The sequence below is a fragment of the Mustela nigripes genome, chromosome 2, assembly GCF_022355385.1.
Source record: "Mustela nigripes isolate SB6536 chromosome 2, MUSNIG.SB6536, whole genome shotgun sequence".
In the NCBI taxonomy this organism is placed as follows: Eukaryota; Metazoa; Chordata; class Mammalia; order Carnivora; family Mustelidae; genus Mustela; species Mustela nigripes.
This window is the reverse complement of record NC_081558.1, coordinates 204,001,235-204,020,762: the sequence shown is the minus strand read 5'-3', so window position 1 is coordinate 204,020,762 and position 19,528 is coordinate 204,001,235. Positions and strand designations below refer to the sequence as shown.

Sequence of the window (19,528 nt, the reverse complement as noted above, 5' to 3'; positions counted from 1 at the left end):
AGATGACCATTTCAAGGTCACATTTTTTAAAAAAGGGTTTGTAAAAGTAGAGCTGGAAATACTTAATATAATGCTATATGTCAGGTGCTGTTTTAAGTGTTTTTACTTGCAAGTTGTCCTGTTATTTAATTGGAATTATCTGGAAGTTATGTGTCTTATTCTTTTACAAAGAGATATTTTTTATTTTTTTCCCACATTTACCTTTTGATAGTTCTAGCAGGAATCATTTTAAGGTCTGGTTAAAATAGTGAAGAACTATGGGTAGTTCTATTGAAAGAGTAGTAAAATGTCCCATTTACTTTTATGTACTAATAACTATTAGAAGTTCATAATGGGAAGTAATCTTAGATGCACTGATACCCGCTTCCTAGAATCATTTTGCTACTGAGAGCAGCATATTTGCAGTTTTTTTCAAGCCACAGCTTTTAATCTACTTTGACCTCGTAATAGTTGAAAATATGTGATTAAAATTCTGTTTATGTTTGTATTTTAAGGGAGGAAGGTTGGCACAGGGAGATAGAATGTAGAAATAAAGCAACTTCAGTAGCTCTTTAATGATAAAACATTTAAAATAGAAGTGCCAAATGTGTAGTTTGGCTTATTCTCAATCCTTATGTATATTTATTTTCTTTTCACATCAAGAACGGTTCCAGAGGAAGAAAGAGAAGCTAAATTCTATCGGGTTGTAACTTGTTCCTTATTGGCATTAAAAAAACTGCTTTGCCTGTTACCTGATAATGAGCTTGATTCTCTGGAGGAGAAATTTAAGTCTCTTTTATCACAGAATAAGTTTTGGAAGTATGGAAAACACAGTATACCTCAGGTATCTTAATCTTTTATTGTAAGCATTTCTGGGATTCCTTTTTTCCACTTTGATATTGTTTATATTTTTGCTTTATGCATATTATTTGCGTTTAAAACTCTGTGAACACATCTTCGTGGTTGGACGGAATTCCTCTTTTACTGCAATATTATTGTATTTTCACTTTTTTATTTAGTTATTTAGACCTCAGATTCTGAGCCATATTATCCTATTCCTCTGTTCATGGTGCTTCAAAATTGTTTTGTGTGAGGCTCTTCTAACTTAATGCATTTTTTTCTCTTTAGTTTCTCCTTCCCTCTCCATCCTCCTCTTCTACCAGCTAACCATTCTAACTGTGCATAGTGTATGTCCTTTTGTATAGAAAGTTGGTGCTTGTTATTCATGGTAATTAGGTTATATGAAGAACCCAGGAACATTGAATTAGTGAATACTGAAGCATTGCTCTTAGGGGAAATACAAGATTAGATGCCTGCGAGTCTTTGGTCTCATCGTTTTTCTCAATTGGTCAATATATAACCTTGTTTAATGTATGTTTAAAAACATCTTTATAGGGACGCCTGGGTGGCTCAGTTGGTTAAGCAGCTGCCTTCGGCTCAGGTCATGATCCCAGCGTCCTGGGATTGAGTCCCACATCGGGCTCCTTGCTCAGCAGGGAGCCTGCTTCTCCCTCTGCCTCTGCCTGCCATTCTGTCTGCCTGTGCTCGCTCTCTCCCTCTCTCTCTGATAAATAAAAAAAAAAAAAAAAAAAAAAAATCTTTAAAAACATCTTTATATATATTGCTTATTCATTAACATTAAACTCATGGACAATAGCACTAGAAGTCCCACCTGAATGAAGCTTATCTAACACGAATTTTATCTGTTAGGCGCATCGCAGCCTTTTTGCTTGTATTTTTAATTCACATAAATGGTATTATATTTCATTCTATTTATTTTTTATTTAGTAGTTCTTTTTTTTAAAGATTTTATTCATTTATTTGACAGAGAAGACAGCGAGAGAGGGAATACAAGCAGGGGGAGTGGGAGAGGGAGAAATAGTCAGGAACCCCAATGTGGGTCTCCATCCCAGTTCCCTGGGATCATGACCTGAGCCGAAGGCAGACACTTAACGACGGGACCACCCAGGCACCCCTTACTTAGTACTTCTTAAGTATTGGGTGGCTCAGTTGGGTAAGTGTCTTAACTGTTGATTTTGGCTCAGGTCATGGTCTTAGGGTCATGAGATTGAACCTTTTGTTGGGCTCAACTTTAAACATGGAGCCTGCTTAAGATTCTGTCTCTCCAAAAAAAAAAAAAAGAAAAATAAAGAGTACTAAAATACTTTATTTTTTTTTTTTTAAAAGATTTTTATTTATTTATTTATTTGACAGACAGAGATCACAAGTAGGCAGAGAGGCAGGTAGAGAGAGAGGAGGAAGCAGGCTCCCTGCTGAACAGAGAGCCTGATGTGGGGCTTGATCCCAGGGTCCTGGCGCCCCACTAAAATACTTTAAGTCTATCATGTTCTTATATGTGTATTTGGTCCGTGCCTTCTAACTACTGGGTAGTATTCAGAAATTTGCATCCCTTCCATTTTACACGCACTGCCTTCTCTCAGTGGTGGAGACCCTGATTGCCTCCAACGCCCTGCCTTCACAAACAGTGCGGCAGTGAACATCTTCATACACCTTCAGATCTGCAAGGATTTCTTTTTCTGAAATTCTCTTAACTTCTGAATTGCTGAATCAAAGAGTATATGCATACTTTCTTTTTTAAGTGATGCCAGATTGTTCACCTGAATATTAGTCTCAACTGTCATTGCATGATGAGTCTTATATATGTCCTTATATTCCAGCCAGAACCGAGCAGCATTCAGCCCCCCCCCCCCCAAAATTTTTCTAACAGGAGTTCAAATGATAGTTGTAATTATAATTACTCTGCTGACTGGTGACTTTTAGCATCTCTATGTAAGCTTTTAAAATGTTTGTGTTTCTTCTGTAAACTACTTGTGTATATCTTTCTCCTCTTTCTTTTGAAGTTTTCTTATTTTATAAGAGCTCTTTGTATATCCTAAATACTTCTGTCGTTTTCAGGTGTTGCAAGTAATCTACCATTCTGTCACCTTTCCTAGGCCGTCTTTATTTATTATTTATAAATTTTAAAATATTTATTTTTTTATTAGAGAGAGAGACAACAAGCACAAGAAGGCGGAGAGGCTGAGGGAGAGGGAAAAGCAGACCCTTCACTGAACAGGGAGCCTGATACAGAGCTTGATCCCAGGGTCCTGGGATCATGATCTGAGCTGAAGGCAGCCAATTAACTGACTGAACCACCCAGGTTCCCTCCTATGTTCTCTTTAGATAGAAATTGTGATTTTCTTGTAATCAAAGTCACTGATTTTGGCATATAAAGGCCTTTTCCACTTTAAGCCATAAAAACTATTTTTAATAGTTATATCTTTTATAGATATAATTTTTACTTCTCATATGAAGTCTTTAATCCATTAATAATCTACCTTTTTATACAGCGTTAGGTAGAGATCTAGTTAGTTACCTTTCTCTTCATGTATAATGAGCCAGTTTTCCCAACATTACCTAGTAAACTGTTCACTCTTTTCCAATAAATTTATGGTCCTGCCATTGTGTTCATAGGTTTATCTCTAAACCTTATCTTCTGGTCCATTAGGTTTTTTTTTTCTTTTTTTATGCCAGTACCAGAAGTTTGCATCCATTCCCTTTTAATATGATATGTTAACATGACATTATGATATATCCTAATACTACGTGGTCAGGTGAGTCACTTTTTTTTAATCCTTGTCTTCAGGATTGACCAAGTTGTTTTAGAACTTTATTCTTCCAGGGCACCTGGCTGGCTCAATCAGTACAGCTTATGACTCTTGGTCTCAGGGTCACGAGTTCAAGTCCCATGTTGAGGTTAGAGGTTGCTTAAAAAAGACAAAACAAAACAAAACCACTTCATTCTTCTATATAAATTTCAGTAAACTTATTGAATTCCTCACTGGGATATTGAGGAAGAGTAATTTGGAACAAGTTTTACATCCCATTTAGAACAAATCACTAGTATTCCCTTAAATAACAGGTTACAATAGAAAGATACTGCCTGGAACGTATCTTTTTCACTTTGGTTCATTTTTAGTTTTTTTTGTGATGTACATAGTCTGTTCATAGTACAATCCTGCCACAAAGTATTAAAGCACAAGATACCTACTATTCCTTCAACATCTGCATTTTTCAAGTTTTATACTCAACTACATCCCTAGTATGTCAGCAGTTCTTGAATAATAGTAAAAAATAATAAATGGGTAAAATCCTTCTAAAAATGCAGATGACTGTAACTAATGAATGTAATTCATTAGTTGTAATGAATGATTTGGAGAGGCTTGCTCTCTGTTGCTCTCTTTATGATGAATCTGGTGCATCTCTCAAATTATTCATGGATTTAAAAAACATTCTAGAATATATTTATTTAGGATTTTATTTATGTATTTTAGAGAAAGAGCAAGCAAGGGGAGTTGGGGAGGAACAAAGGGAGAGGGAGACAGAATCTGAAGCTGAGCGTGAAGCCCACACCGGGGCTCGATCTCATGACCCTTAAGTCATGACCGAAGCCGAATGCCACCCAGGCGCCTCTCCTAGAATAATTTTTAAACCAACTTTATTGTGATATAGTTTACTCATAGTAAAATGGGGCCATTTTAGGCAGAGAGTTTGGTAAGTTTTGACAAATGTATATACCCATCTACATGTACATATCCATATAAACACTATAATCAATATATAAAACATTAAAAAAAAGATAAAATGATGTGTCATCCTCCCTGTAACTCTAGGCAACCAATGATCTGCTTTCTGTTACGACAGATTATTAGTCTTTGTGGGTTTTCATATAAATGGAGACAAACATTACTCTTTGGCTTCTTTTGCTCAGTATAATGTTTTAAGATTCATTCATTGTTGTTGCATGTATCAGTAGTCCATTCCTTTTTATTGCTTAGTTTCATGTAGTCTTTGTGTGGACATGGGTTTTCATTTTTCTTGGGCAAGGAAAGAAATCAGTGGTTAATAAGGTACATATATGTTAAATTTGTAGGAAGTTTTCAAACTGGTGACTGAAGTGATTGTATACACTTTCATCAGCAGTGTATCCTTATTGCAATATTGTCAGTTGTTTTAATTTAAGCCATCCTCATGGATGTGGGATCAGGGATTAGTAAACTATATATATAGCTCATGTGTCAAAATCCTGCACATCTATTTTTTGTAAATAGTACTCTGTATTGTCTTTGGCTGCTTTCATACAAGTAAAGCAGAGTTAAGTAGCTGGGAGAGAGACTAGATGGCTTACAAAGCCTAACCTGTTTCCTGGCTCTTTTTTTTTTTTGGATTTTTTATTTATTTGACAGAGAGAGGGAACACAAGCAGGGGGAGTGGGAGAGAGAAAAGTAGGCCTCCCGCCCGGCAGGGAGCACATGTGGGCCTTGGTCCCAGGACTCTGGGATCATGACCTGAGCTGAAGGCTGACACTCAACAACTGAGCCAAAACTGATGCCCTTACTGTCTGGCTCTTTAAAGAAAATGTTTACTGAGTCTGGGATAGAGATTTTTCATTGTGATTTTAATTTGAGTTTTACTGATGGCTGATGATGTTGACCATCTTTTAATGTGTTTCTTGGCTATTTGTGTATCTTTTTTGAGGTGTTTGTTCCAACTTTTCTCTCACTTTTTAATTTTTTATTTCTAAAGTTTCTACTGACTTTTTGTATTTTTTTTTTTTTTAAGAGAGTGCACACACAAGCAAGCAGTGGGGGGAAGGGCAGAAAGAGAGGGGGAGAGAGGGAATCCCAGTCTCTATGCCCAGCATGGAGCTGACATGGGGCTCCATCTTATGACGCTGAGATCATGACCTGAGCCAAAATCAAGAGTCAGACACTTAACTGACTGAGCCTCCCAGGCACCCCATTTTTTAAAAAAAAAATTTTATTTAAAAATTTTAAAGTAAGCTTCACACCCAACATGGGGCTTGAACTCAAACCTGAGATCAAGAGTGCATGCTCTACCGACTGAGCCAGCCAGGCACCCCTCTTTTACCCGTGTTAAAACTTGAGTTTTTGGTTTTTATTTTTGAGTTGTGAATGTGCTCTATGTATTGTGGATGCAAAACATTTTGTCAGATAAAGAATCATGAATGTTTTCTTCTAGTCTGTGGCTTAACTTCTCATTTTCTTAATGTTTTTAGAGAGTAGGTTTTTAATTTTGGTGAAGTCCACTTTATCATTTTTTTCTTTTATGATTCTTGCTTTTGATTTCTTATCTAAAATCTTTGCCTACCCCAAGGTTGCAAAGATTTCTCTATTTTATTCTAGAAATTTTATAGTTTAGGTTCATTTAGAATTAATTTTTGTGTGTCACATAGTGGGGAGAATCAAATTAATTTTTTAAAAGATTTTATTTATTTGAGCAAGAGAGAGGGAGAGGGAGAAACAGATTCCCCACTGAGTAGGGAGCCTGATGTAGGGCTCAATCCCACGGCCCTGCGATCGTGACCGGAGCTGAAGGCAGAGTCACAAACTGAACCTTCCACATCCTCATGTTAACTTTTTACATAGAATTATCCTGAAAGTTGAAAGACTTTTTTTTTTTTTTTTTAAAGATTTTATTTATTTATTTGACAGAGATCAAGAGTAGGCAGCGAGGCCGGCAGAGAGAAAGAGAAAGGAGGAAGCAGGCTCCCCATGGAGCAGAGAGCCCGATGTGGGGCCTGATCCCAGGACCCTGGGATCATGACCTGAGCCAAAGGCAGAGGCTTTAACCCACTGAGCCACCCAGGTGCCCCTGAAAGACTGTCTTATCCTTATTCTGGCACCTTTGTAAAAATTCAGTTGACCATATATCTTGGATCTTAATTTTAGACTCTATTCTGTTCCATTTATTTATATGTTTATCCTTACACCAATACCACACTCTCTCGATTATTGTTATTTTGTAATAAGTTTAGAAACCCTCCAACTTTATTTATTTATTTTCAAAAACTTTTAGGCTATGTTAGGCCCTTTTCATCCTAAAGTAATATATATATTTTTTAAGATTTTATTTATTTATTTGTCAGAGAAAGAGCGAGCGAGAGTGAGCACAGGCAGACAGAGTAGAAGGCAGAATCAGAGGGTGAAGTAGGCTCCCTGCGGAGCAAGGATCCCAATGTGGGACTCGATCCCAGGACGCTGGGATCATGACCTGAGCCGAAGGCAGCTGCTTAACCAACTGAGCCACCCAGGCGTCCCCTAAAATAATATTTTATAGTGTGTTCTATCCTGAACAAGTTTATAGTTTTTGGTGCTATTGTGAAATATGGGATGTTTTTTATTACATTTTTATTGCATTTTTGTATTTTGTTTGTACTGATGTAGGTATTTTATACTTTTGTATGTTAATTTTATATTCAGCAACTCTCTCAAACTCTTATTAGTTTTAATAGCCAGTGTTTAGATCTTTTTGAATATTTTTCATAGCCTGTTATTTTGCTGTGACTATAGTTACTTATTTGGGTTACTTTCCAATTCTTTTTTTCCCCTTGTCTCTTTGTATTAATTAGGTCCTCTAGTTGAATAGAAGTGATAGCTGGCATGCTTTTCTTGTTTCTAACTTTAAAGAAATAGTTGTAGACTCTTAATATTTTGAGTATGATGCTTTCTAGATTTTATAAGGTTTAAAATTTCCTTTTTATTCTTAATTTGCTGAGTAGTTCTGTCATAAATTAATGATCAAATTTCCTTGATTGCTTTTTCTGATATGTTTAAATGATCATATAATTTTCTAGCCTAGCATTTAAGAGAAAAACTTAGTCATGCTATATATTTATCTTTTTAAGTACATTGCTAACATTGATTTGGTAGTATTTTATATAAAATATACAGAAATAAAGTGCTTTATGGGGTTAAGTATGTATGTATGTGTATTTTTCTAATCCTGGAAAATATTATTAGTATACTTTGAATCTTCATTTAGATTTACCTACATATTTGTTGCTTTGTTTGCTCTTTATTCCTTTTTTCATCTCTTACCTTCCATCTGGGATCATCTGCCTTATATGTAGAACATGTATGTAGAACACAAGAACATGTCTTGATTTTATACGACAAAGATGAAATCATTTTCTTTCCTCTATCAGATATTTTTGTTTCATTTTCATTCTTTTTTTTTTTTTTAAGGTTTTATTTTTTCAAGTAATCTCCACGAAATGTGGGGCTGAAACCTACAACCCTGAGATCAAGAGTCTCGTGCTTTACCAACTGAACCAGCTAGGCACCCCTTTACTCTCATTGACATAAATTTTTATTGGGTACAGGATTAAATACAGGCAGTTGTTTTTTGTTGACGACATTCCACTGTATTCTGACTTAATATTGTTGCTATTGAAGTTAGATGTCAGTCTTACAGTCCTTCCTTTGAAGGTAGTTTGTCTTTTTCCTCTGGCCACTTTTAAGGTTTATTCTTTGTTTTGGCTTTTGTTTTTTTGTAGTTGCACCATTATGTGTCTTGTTGTGGCTTTTTTTTCTATGTATGCTGCTTGGGATTTTTTGGATTTCTTGAGCTGTAGATTGGTGTATTTCATTGGCTCTACAGAATGCTCAGCTATTAACCTCTTCAGATCTTTCGGTTGCTTCATTCTCTCCTCTCGCTTTGGGATTCTGATTTAATATATATTAAACCTTCTTTATCCTCTGTGTCTTATGTTGTCCTTGCTGTTTTTCATCTTTTTTCTCTTTCTGTGCTACTTGGTGGATAATTTCTTTTGCTCTTTATTTCTCATTATCTGTTCTTAAACTGTGAATTGAGTTCTAATCTTTCTATCATGTATCTGTATTTCTTTCTGCCTGTTTATTTCTAGTTTAGAAATTGTGCTTCATTTTTTTCACATTTGCTGTGCTTTTTCTGAGATCCTTTTTCCTTCAGATTTCTTTAAACCTTTATTTCTTTGAATATAATAAAAATTGTTGATAAGGAATTTATAACTGATAATTCTAAGATTTAAAGTCTCAGATCTCTGTGTCATCTTTTGTTTCTGTTGATAGTGGCTCATGGTTTCTTAGTTTTTGTTTGTTTGGATGTGTTTAACTTTGTGCAGCCTCGTAGCCTTGTGCATCAATAGGAATAATGTGAGGCCCCAGCTGAAGGCCTCAGCTACTGGAGAGGATCTGTGTTTGCTTCAGCCAAAGAAATAGAAGGTTGAATTCTTTCTGCCTTCCCTTTTATGTGGTAATTTCTAATGTCTTTTCAGCCCCCATACTCTATGGAAGACTTTAAAATGTTTTTTGTAGTCTTTATAGTTTTATTAATGAGAGGGCTAGTATGAATAAACTATCAGCTATTAAGTAAAAAATTTCGTTTTAGGTCTGTTAGGCTTTGATTTAATCCAGCTTTTCGTTTTTTTGTTTTAGATCCGCTCAGCTTATTTTGAGTTAGTTTCTGCTTTGTGCCAGCGTATTCCACAGTTGATGAAAGAGGAAGCATCTAAAGTGAGCCCATCTGTTCTACTTAGCATTGATGACAGTGATCCCATTGTGTGCCCAGCTCTCTGGGAAGCTGTACTTTATACACTCACAACTATTGAGGTGTGTAACAGAGGTACATTTAATACATGGGGAGTATTTGTTGTCTTAGAAGTTTATATTTTAGAAGCCTTAGGTATGTGTGAGAGAGAGCCTATCGAATTATACTATCTAAAACTTACTGGGAAAAAAATGCTTTCTTAGAAATAAAATACTTAATCCGAAACTTGGTATAAATCTTTAAACTGATTATAAAATGGCATTGAGTTTTTATTGTACTTTTTTGTTTAGCCAGTATCAATTATTCTTTAAACCTTATGTCGTCCAGTCAAGTCAGTATATCTGAATCTTATATTTAAGATTCAATACTGCTGCCCGTTTTATAGAACGGCTTTTATAGAAGTCTTTTAAGTTAATTATTTCTGATCAGTTATGTCCTAAGCATGTGGGGTATATGATTTCTATATGTAATAAATTTATTAAAGTTTCTGAGTTTTAAATTGTTTTAGTTTTAGTGTTGAGAGATTTTAGCCTAAGTAGAATACATGATTAATACTTCTGAGAGCCTGTATGTCTCCTAATTGGGAAAAGTATTCTATGATCTCTAATTATTAATATAATCTTTCCTTTGTTAGGACTGTTGGCTTCATGTAAATGCAAAAAAAAGTGTGTTTCCGAAGCTGTCAGCTGTGGTTCGTGAGGGTGGTCGGGGTCTGGCTACTGTCATATATCCTTATCTTTTGCCATTTATCAGCAAACTTCCTCAGACCATTACAGATCCAAAGTTGGATTTCTTCAAAAATTTCCTCACCTCTGTTGTTGCAGGGTAAGAAGTTTAAATTTCTTGATTGTTAAAACAAGAGATTTTTCTTGTTTGCATACATGGATAGGATGACATACTCATTATTGTCTTACTTAAATTTTCTCCATATTGTTTTGCTCTTCATTAAACACTTTTATTAAAGTTTTCAGAGAATTACAATTGGAATGCTTTTCTTGGGTACTTTTAAGGCTTCGGTGGTAATACACAGTAGAAAGTGCAATGAATATTGTAAGACCTTAGATGGACATAGACCATTTTTAAAATGTCATTTTTTGGTATGTTGTGATACATACAAATGCCCAAATGGAAAAAAATGAACCTCTGAAGAGTTTGTAACTTCCATAAACTTAAATATGATAGCTATTTAAAGTCATAATTAAAACAAAAATTTCACTGTACTTGTTGAACTTAATAAAAGATACTCAGTTTTATCTAGTAAAATATACTCAGTTTTTTTAAATGATTACAAAATTATTTTTTACGGGGTGCCTGGGTGGCTCAGTGGGTTAAGCCTCTGCCTTCGGCTCAGGTCATGGTCCCAGAGTCCTGGGATCGAGCCCCACATCGGGCTCTCTGCTCAGCGGGGAGCCTGCTTCCTCCTCTCTCTCTCTGCCTGCCTCTCTGCCTACTTGTGATCTCTCTCTCTCTGTCAAATAAATAAAATTTTTTTAAAAAATTATTTTTTACTACATTATTATCTTTATTTAAGTCCTGTCTTTAAAATTTGGAGGTGGATTTGTTTCTGAATAGAAAATAGTTGTGTATTCTCTTTTGTTGACATATTTGAAATTGTGCTTTTTTCACACTTCAAGTTCTTATTGTTCTTAGTTTTCATTTTAAGAATTATACTGTAAAAAATTCTCTTCTTTTGGTATGATCTATGTCTTTATTTTGGTGTTTCTGAGTTGCATATTTTCTTTTTTGTGAAAGAATAAGCTATAGTTATTTATTATTTCTTAGGCTATCAACAGAAAGAATAAAAACCAGCTTTTCAGAATGTTCAGCAGTAATATCAGCTTTTTTTGAATGCTTACGTTTCATCATGCAACAAAACTTAGGTGAAGAAGAAATTGAAGAGATGCTCGTCAATGACCAGGTACTTACAAATGTAAAAATCATCAGTGCCTTTTGCACATTGACTTATAATATTAAGCTCATTGTATCTTGTCATTATTAATTAGTCTTCATATAGATTTCATTTTTAAGTAATGTGTATTTCTGACCAGCTAAATAAAAATTCTGTGTTATTGGTTGCCAGAATAATACCATAATTTCTGAGTACTAGTTAGTCTCTGGATGTGCAAACCCTGTTTTGTAGAGTTGTAACACAAAACATAATTACAAAGTTGTTATTTGTGGCCTTTTATATTATATGTAAATTATACAATAATTTGTTACTTCTAAAATATTTAACTCCTTTTGTGAAATATTGTGCTTGGCTTTTAGAACCAGTGATGAAAGCAAGTTCTGGAATATGGTTCCTTATGTTAGGAAATTAATGAAGTTACATAAGCATAGATCCTGGTTGATATCTCACTTAATTACTCTTCATAATTTAAGAAAAAGGGTTCTGAATTCTGTTGGTCCTATATGTCTTTCATATTGATTTAGAAAAAAGTAAAAAACTTGAATAAGTTCAGGGTATGCGAAGAAGACTGTATTATTTGTTAATGACCAATAATTTTGGTTAATTATATCATAAAAAGAATAATTTAGGGGGAATGCAGTAAAATCTTTAACCTCTTTGTATATTATGAAAATGACCTTCAAGTTGACTCTTTAGAATTTTGAGGGGGAAAAATTCAACATTTTTCAGTTATTAAATACGGAATTTTATAGTGTTTTACAAATACCTTGTTTTTTTTTTCTTTTTTTTTTTTAAATTTTGAGAGAGAGAGAGCAAGCAAGCAAGCAAGCAAACGAGAAGAGGGGCAGAGGGAGAGGTATAGAGAGAATATTAAGCAGGCTTCATGCCCAGCTCAGAGCCTGACTCAGGACTTGATCTCAAGACCCTGAGATCATGACCTGCGCCAAAATCCAGAGTTGGCAGCTTAAGGACCTCCCCGCCCTTGTTTATTTCATTTAATTTATTTTTTTATAAATACCTTGTTTAAAACTTTATTTCTCCTGAAAATGGAACTTTTCCATTTCTACCTTCTCTTTTAGTTGATTCCTTTTATTGATGCAGTTCTCAAAGATGCAAGATTGCAAGATGGGCAGCTGTTTAACCATTTAGCCGAAACTTTAAGTTCCTGGGAAGCCAAAGCAGATGTGGAAAAAGATGATAAAAAAGCTCACAGTTTGGACAAAGTGCTGCTAAATTTTTGGGAAAGACTGTCAGAGATCTGTGTGGAGAAAATCAATGAGCCAGAAGCTGATGTGAAATCCGTGTCAGGTGTATCTAACCTGCTACAGGTCCTTCAGAAGCCAAAGAGCTCGCTGAAGTCGAATAAAAAAAAAGTTGGTAAGGTTAGATTTGCCGATGAGCTGCCTGAAAGTAATAAGGAGAATGAAAAATGTGTTTCCTCAGAAGGTGAGAACAGTGAAAGCTCTGAATTAATGACTGAACCTTCTCTCACTCATAATTGTTCAGAGCTTATATCGCCGCTAAGGAAGAAACCTTTGGAAGACTTGGTCTGTAAACTAGCAATGATGAGTTTTAACTATGTCAATGAGCAAAAGTCAGAGCAACATCTGAGGTTCCTTTCTACTCTGCTCAGCTCTTTCTCTTCAACCCAAGTATTTAAAATGCTGTTAGGTGATGAAAAACAGAGTACTGTCAAAGCCAAACCTCTTGAAATAGCCAGACTTACACAAAAAAATCCTGCAGTGCAGTTTTTATACCAGAAACTGATTGGTTGGCTAAATGAAGATCCAAGGAAGGATGCTGGTTTCTTGGTGGACATTTTATACAGTGCCCTCCGTTGCTGTGACAATAATATGGAGAGAAAATATATCTTGGATGATCTCATTGAGGTATTGTTGTTGTCTATCTCTTTATTTATTTATTTAAAGATTTTATTATTTGACAGACAGATCACAAGTAGGCAGAGAGGCAGGCAGAGAGAGAGGATGAAGTAGGCTCTCTGCTGAGCAGAGAGGCCGATGCGGGGCTGGATCCCAGGATCCTAAAACCATGACCTGAGCCAAAGGCAGAGGCTTCAACCCACTGAGCCACCCAGGTGCCTCTGTCTCTCTCTTTAAACTGTAATGGTTTATATTGCCACAATAATTATAGATAAAAGTAGAATGAGACCCACATGGAGATTATTCTTGGGTGTGAATATCTATTTAAAGAAGAGCAATATATTCTTTCCAATTTTAGTATATGTGCTGCCAAAGCAAGCACAAGCAATGTATTCTTGATTGTGATGGGGAAGTGTGTGAGACCAGTATGTGTTCAGTAAGTATGGTAAGTTGATGAATGCTTGGTAATAAAAGGCAGAGGTTTTTAGTCTACTTTTTAATGTTGAAGTTGCTAAAAAAGTTTTTAATTTTGTAGTGATTACATGGTGACTTCATTCCTTCTAGCATATTATTTCTCTCTCCTCTTTCAGGGGGATCTGAAGTGGAATTCTATTCTTCAGGTCATCGAAAAGGTATCTTAGGGATTTTTTTTCTCCTTTTTTTGTATTTGTGGGTATAGGAAAATTAAAACCAGTCATATTCACATGCTGTTAGAGAACTTCCTTCTTATTGTACCTTTCTTCCCACTATTGGGAAAGCTTTTGCTGTTTGCTTTTCTGAGGTATTATTTTTCTGGATAGGAGTATCCACAAAGAGGGACTAGACTCTGGAAAATCCAGTGTTTCTCCCCTAACAGATAACAAAGGGAGAGTTAAACATTTGATTACCTTTAAATTAAGACTATAAATTTTACCCTTAATCTAGTTACGCTTTCTTCTATAGACATGGATTGAGTGGTTTTAGGTTTGGCTAGAACACCTCAGGAAATTGAGTTTGTCCCACTTTGGAATACTGTACGGTAAATTAAGATCTTGCAGGCTTTGTCTGATTGCCACTTGACTAAATAAGAAAATTAGTGATAAAAATAATGAAAAGAAATCAAGGAACCTAAGCCATTTAGAAGTTTTAGAAATGGCTTAAGTGTTTTATCCTAATGAAGATGTAATGACACAATACTTCCAACCATAGAAATGTTTAGACTAGTTACCTAAAATTTTTTTATTTTAGCCTTTTTTTATTATTTTTAAATTTTATACAGATAACTTTTTTTTTTTTTTTTAAGATTTTATTTATTTATCAGAGAGGGTGGGGAGAGAGCGAGCACAGGCAGACAGAATGGCAGGCAGAGGCAGAGGGAGAAGCAGGCTCCCTGCTGAGCAAGGAGCCCCATGTGGGACTCGATCCCAGGACGCTGGGATCATGACCTGAGCCGAAGGCAGCTGCTTAACCAACTGAGCCACCCAGGCGTCCCCAGATAACTTTTTAATTTACAGTTTTTTTTTCCTCTATCTTTATTTCAATTATGGTAAAAGAGCCATAATAAAACTTGCCATCTTAACTATTTCTGAGTTTACAGTTCAGTGGTGTCAACTGTCATAGTATTGTGAACCAGTCTCCAGAATTTATCTTGGAAAACTGAAACTCTATGCCCACTAAATAGTGACTTTCTATTTCCCCCAGTAGTTTTTTTTACAAAATAAATACAGAATATTAATTTACTGCTTTTCAGTCAGAGATATAACGTATCAGAGAGCAGTTGCATTAGTTTATCCAGTACCTTCTCTCTCAAAAGGCAGGGTATATGAAAAGCCAAATTATCAGAAAACTACTTGGTAAGTCTAGAATCAGAGCAAAAATGGTTTGGTAATTTGATAAGAGAAGACCATTTCCAATCTAGGAATGCACTTGGCAGGTAGTTCAAATATTCATATCTGTTTGGAAGACTATCCCTTCCTGACTACCTGGTCTCTTCAACCCCTTAAAGCTGGTCAGTTTCTGTGGATTTGTTAAAACATTAGTATTGTGCTTCATGTCTTGCTAACTTGAGAGACATTTAGAAGTTTACTTCCTGGATTCTATAAAATAGATCAGTTTTATTTAGTAAACTGTATTAGCAAAGCCAATGTTAGAGCTATCCAGACTCTAGTTTTTCTTTTTTGTGCAACTTGATTAGAGTTATAAAGTCAGCTTCTTTGAACACAAACCTGAATTTTGTAACCGGAAAAGGACTTTAGAGATTTTCTAGGTTAATCTTCATTTCTAAAATGAAGAAAGAGGCCCAGGTTGGTTAAGAGATTTGTTCAAGGTGGTAAAGCTTAGGCTAAAATAAAAGTTCTGGTTACCTAAGTTTCTTAAATAAGAGGATTAACAGTTTTTTAGGCATTACCCAATCCGCACTTGGATTTTTTTTTTTCCAGATTGCTTTGAAATGAATCAAGTTGCAAATTCCTTTCTTGTCAGCCCTAAAGCAAAAGAAGCTCTGGAAACATGGATCAGCATGCTTTTGGGGGTGGATTTACAGTTTTTTTTTTTCTCTTGCTTTCCCACTCCATGAAAATAAACCAGTTGCTGTTAGGTATCTGGCCTCAGTTACTATTGCAGAGAATAAGAGGAAATAAGAAGGCCCTTGTTCATATTGAAGTAGCTTACCACCATTAAATAATAGTTCTTTAATTTTAGTAAAATTAATGAACAAAAATTTAAAATATAGAGCATTTTAAAATCTGTCTTTTCAAGTTCATCCATTCATTATTCATTGAACATATCTGCAGTGTTGATAGCAGGTATCAAAGAAGTTTAAGACAGTCTCTACTCTCAAGGAACTTACAATCCCATTGGAAACAAGACATACACAGATGAAACATTATAAATAATAATACAACCCAGTAAGTGCTTTAGAAATTCAGAGAAAAGCAGTGCAGAGTATGGACTAGAGTGGATGGGGGAGATTTCGTAAAGCAGGTGGGCTTTGTAATAATTCCGAGAGGATGGATGGGATTTTGATAAGTAAAGAAGAGGGGAAATATTTGTGGTTGGGAAGATAGCATGAGTAAAGCATGAAAGTGTATGTAAGCAAGGCCTAGTGGGGAACAGAGACAATACCAGCTTTCTTAGAACTTGAGGAAGAGTGGGGGGCCATGATGATGAAGGGAGGTAATATAGTACAAGTAATATTTTAGGCAGATACATTTTTTGATCTTCCTTCTAATCTTTGCTTTGATTTTATGGTTTTAGGCATGTTCTAGTTCAGATAAACATGCTTTAGTAACTCCTTGGCTAAAAGGAGAAATCCTTGGAGAGAAGTTGACAGCCTTGGCAGATCACCTTTGTAGTAAGGACTTGGAATCCTCAGGATCTTCTGAATCTTACTTCTCAGAAAGATGGGCTCTTCTAAGCTTGGTATTATCCCAACATGTTAAAAATGGTAGGCAAATATATGGCTTTTGTTTTTTAGTAGGCAATACATTTTCACTTTTGGGGAGGGGTTCCATGTTTGCTTGTAATTGATTAAAAATAACAAGACTTCATTCAGATATTTTAATCTTATTAGCACCCTAAATGTTTATTAATCTTTCTAGCATGACTTGGAAGACATTGTAATACTTTCAGTTTTATATTCTAAAGGGTTTTAAATAACAAAACTGTTCAGTAATTTTGTAAAGCACTGCTTTTTTTCTTTTTACTTAATTAAAATTTTTTTTTTTTTACATGAGGGCTTTTATGTGTGAGAGATCAGATTGATTTTTTGGTATAAGTTCTTTTGTCTACTACATTTTTTAATACACAGATTTAATATTTTTTAAATTTTTAAAATATTTAAAAATATTTTTATATTAATATTATAATTTATTTTTTAAAATTTTTTTGTCTGTGTGAACTTTTTTCCCTCTAGATTACTTGATTGAAGAAGTATATGTGGAGAGAATTATTGTTAAACTTCATGAAACTTTATCCAAAGGAAAGGAATTGTCAGAAGCTGAAAATAATGACTTGTCAGTGTCTTTTATCTGTGATGTGGCCTATAACTATTTCAGCTCAGCAAAAGGATGCTTGCTAATGCCATCATCTGAAGACTTATTATTAACTCTCTTTCAGTTATGTGCTCAGAGCAAAGAAAAAACACATTTGCCAGGTAATAGCCTACTGCTCAAATGTTTTGTTGGGAATCTCCGGCTCTGACCTTCATAGTGTAAGTGCCCAGGCTTTATTAATTGAATCATAATGTACTTGAAAGTTGAAAGCATTTTGAGTAAAGGGGTGCAAATCTTAAACACTTTCAGCTTCAGAAACCAAGTTAAAGATGGATATGACATTATGTCTAAGTTCTTTCTTGATACCAAAGATAACAGTTTAAGAAGGGGCCATGATAGATGAGTTAGAATCTTAGCCTCTTTACTGAGTGGCTGTGGTTTGGCAAGTTGCTTAATTTCTTAATGTCTCAAACTCCACACTCATTAAGGGGCAGGTATTAATATGTCTTTCTCTTCTTCACTGTTGGTAGATATCAAAAAGAAATTGAAATTGCCTTTTTAAGGACTATATTGCCTTATATATTAATTGAGACTTACTTATGAAAGGAATGTTAAAAAATACTACTATTGTTACCCCTCCTCCCACACCCTTTTATACTAACTTCTCTATTTGGAAAAGGTGTAATAAATTTTCACATCTCCAAAAAGAAGAGTGCTCTTGTAAATAAGTTCAGAGAGGAAGAAAGCTAACTTTAAAAATCTTAACTTTTATTTACATGGCATGAGCTACCTTGTATCGTTACAAATTTATGATATAATTATTTTGTTTTGGAACAATTTTCTATTTTCCTTTTTTAGCAGTATCTTAAAAATCTCAAGTCTGCACTGAGTTATTTCAGACATTTTGTACTGATGATAGTTGCTTCACAGGGATTACAAATTACTGTTGACATCTTGATTTTAGACTTTCTTGTCTGTAAACTGAAAAATACTTGGCTCTCTGGTGTGAATTTATTGATCCACCAAACTGGCAATACGTATAAACAGAGTACCTTCCTACGTTTGTCTGCTCTGTGGCTGAAGAACCAAGTTCAGTCTTCATCTTTGGATATCAAAAGGTAATTAATGTCTTTTGTGCTCATTTGCTCATTTGCTCTCTCTTTAATGCCTGATCACGGTCTTGAAATAAGATCCCATGATTAATATGAATGAATATGAAAAACAATTTGCTATATAAGAAATCTATATAGGATATAAGAAATCTATATAGGATATAAGAAATCTATAGGACTTGGGGCACCTGGATGGCTCAGTTGGTTGAGCATCTGCCTTCAACTCAGGTCATGATCCCAGGGTCCTGGGATCGAGCCCCTGCATCGGGCTCTGTACTCAGCAGGAAGCCTGCTTCTCCCTCTCACACTCCCTTTGCTTGTGTTCCCTCTCTTGCTGTGTCTCTGTCAAATAAATAAATAAAATCTTAAAAAAAAAAAATCTATAGGACTCTAAGAGAAGATCCAGACAAAAAGATTTTTCCAAAAGGAATTTGTTTTAATGATCATTCAATTAAACTCCCTTAGTTGAAGAGTGATTTGTTTTAGAATATCTGCTGGACTCCAGATTTATGCTCAGTGATGTGATGGTGGTGCCATCCTGTTTCTTGTGGGCTGGTGTGGATTATAGCAATGACCTCTCATGGCCACCACACACAGTGATTATTCTTCATTATTTTGGGGGGCCTGGTAGCCACTGTTTTAAGGTGTTGAATTGCAAATATATTTCACAATTCATGCCTAAATCCGTATGTAAAAGTGAAAAACCAAGAGAATGCTTCCAGAGGCTGTTAGGGTTAGGTCATATATTTTTCTGAACATAATGGTTTTGTTCATACAGTAAGGTATCTGTATTTCCGAAATATCTGATCTGAAATAAGTCAAGGCCCCTTCATTCTGAGGTAGAAGCAGCACTCAATTCCAAATCATAAATAATGGATTAAATCCACAATTTTGCTGTGCGTACATTGAATTTAGGGTAGAGGAGTTGCTTAGCTTCATTTTTTACTAGGCTTTCATTCAGTTAAGTTGTTAACCTGCCACAGGGTATTTAATGTGTACCAGGGTGTTCAAGTTAGTCATAGCGTAACCATAATAGCTATGTTGTTTGCATTATTTTCAGTCTTCAAGTCCTCTTGTCTGCTGTTGATGACTTGCTAAATGCACTTTTAGAAAGTGAGGATACTAATCTTTTGGGAGTATATATTGGAAGTGTAATGCCAAGTAACAGTGAATGGGAGAAGATGAGACAGTCTCTTCCTATGCAGGTATGTTTAAGATTGAACTGTGCTTGTGTTATTCTGAAGTTTGGACTTTGTGCAGCCTTGGACATTTTTATTTTGTTCTGGG

General features: G+C 35.1%; 1 protein-coding gene across 2 annotated transcripts in view; it reads left to right on the top strand.

Moving 5' to 3' along the window:
* The window catches only part of LTN1 (listerin E3 ubiquitin protein ligase 1), a 68,030-nt gene that overhangs the window by 8,736 nt on the left and 39,766 nt on the right, over window positions 1-19,528 (top strand). For both annotated transcript variants that reach the window (XM_059392210.1, XM_059392209.1), the window contains exons 6-15: window positions 643-823; window positions 9,258-9,431; window positions 10,004-10,194; window positions 11,152-11,287; window positions 12,358-13,167; window positions 13,749-13,790; window positions 16,393-16,582; window positions 17,051-17,290; window positions 18,094-18,247; window positions 19,302-19,446. In XM_059392210.1, the coding sequence (XP_059248193.1) occupies window positions 643-823; window positions 9,258-9,431; window positions 10,004-10,194; window positions 11,152-11,287; window positions 12,358-13,167; window positions 13,749-13,790; window positions 16,393-16,582; window positions 17,051-17,290; window positions 18,094-18,247; window positions 19,302-19,446 (2,263 nt within the window). The remainder of the gene's footprint in view (window positions 1-642; window positions 824-9,257; window positions 9,432-10,003; window positions 10,195-11,151; window positions 11,288-12,357; window positions 13,168-13,748; window positions 13,791-16,392; window positions 16,583-17,050; window positions 17,291-18,093; window positions 18,248-19,301; window positions 19,447-19,528) is intronic.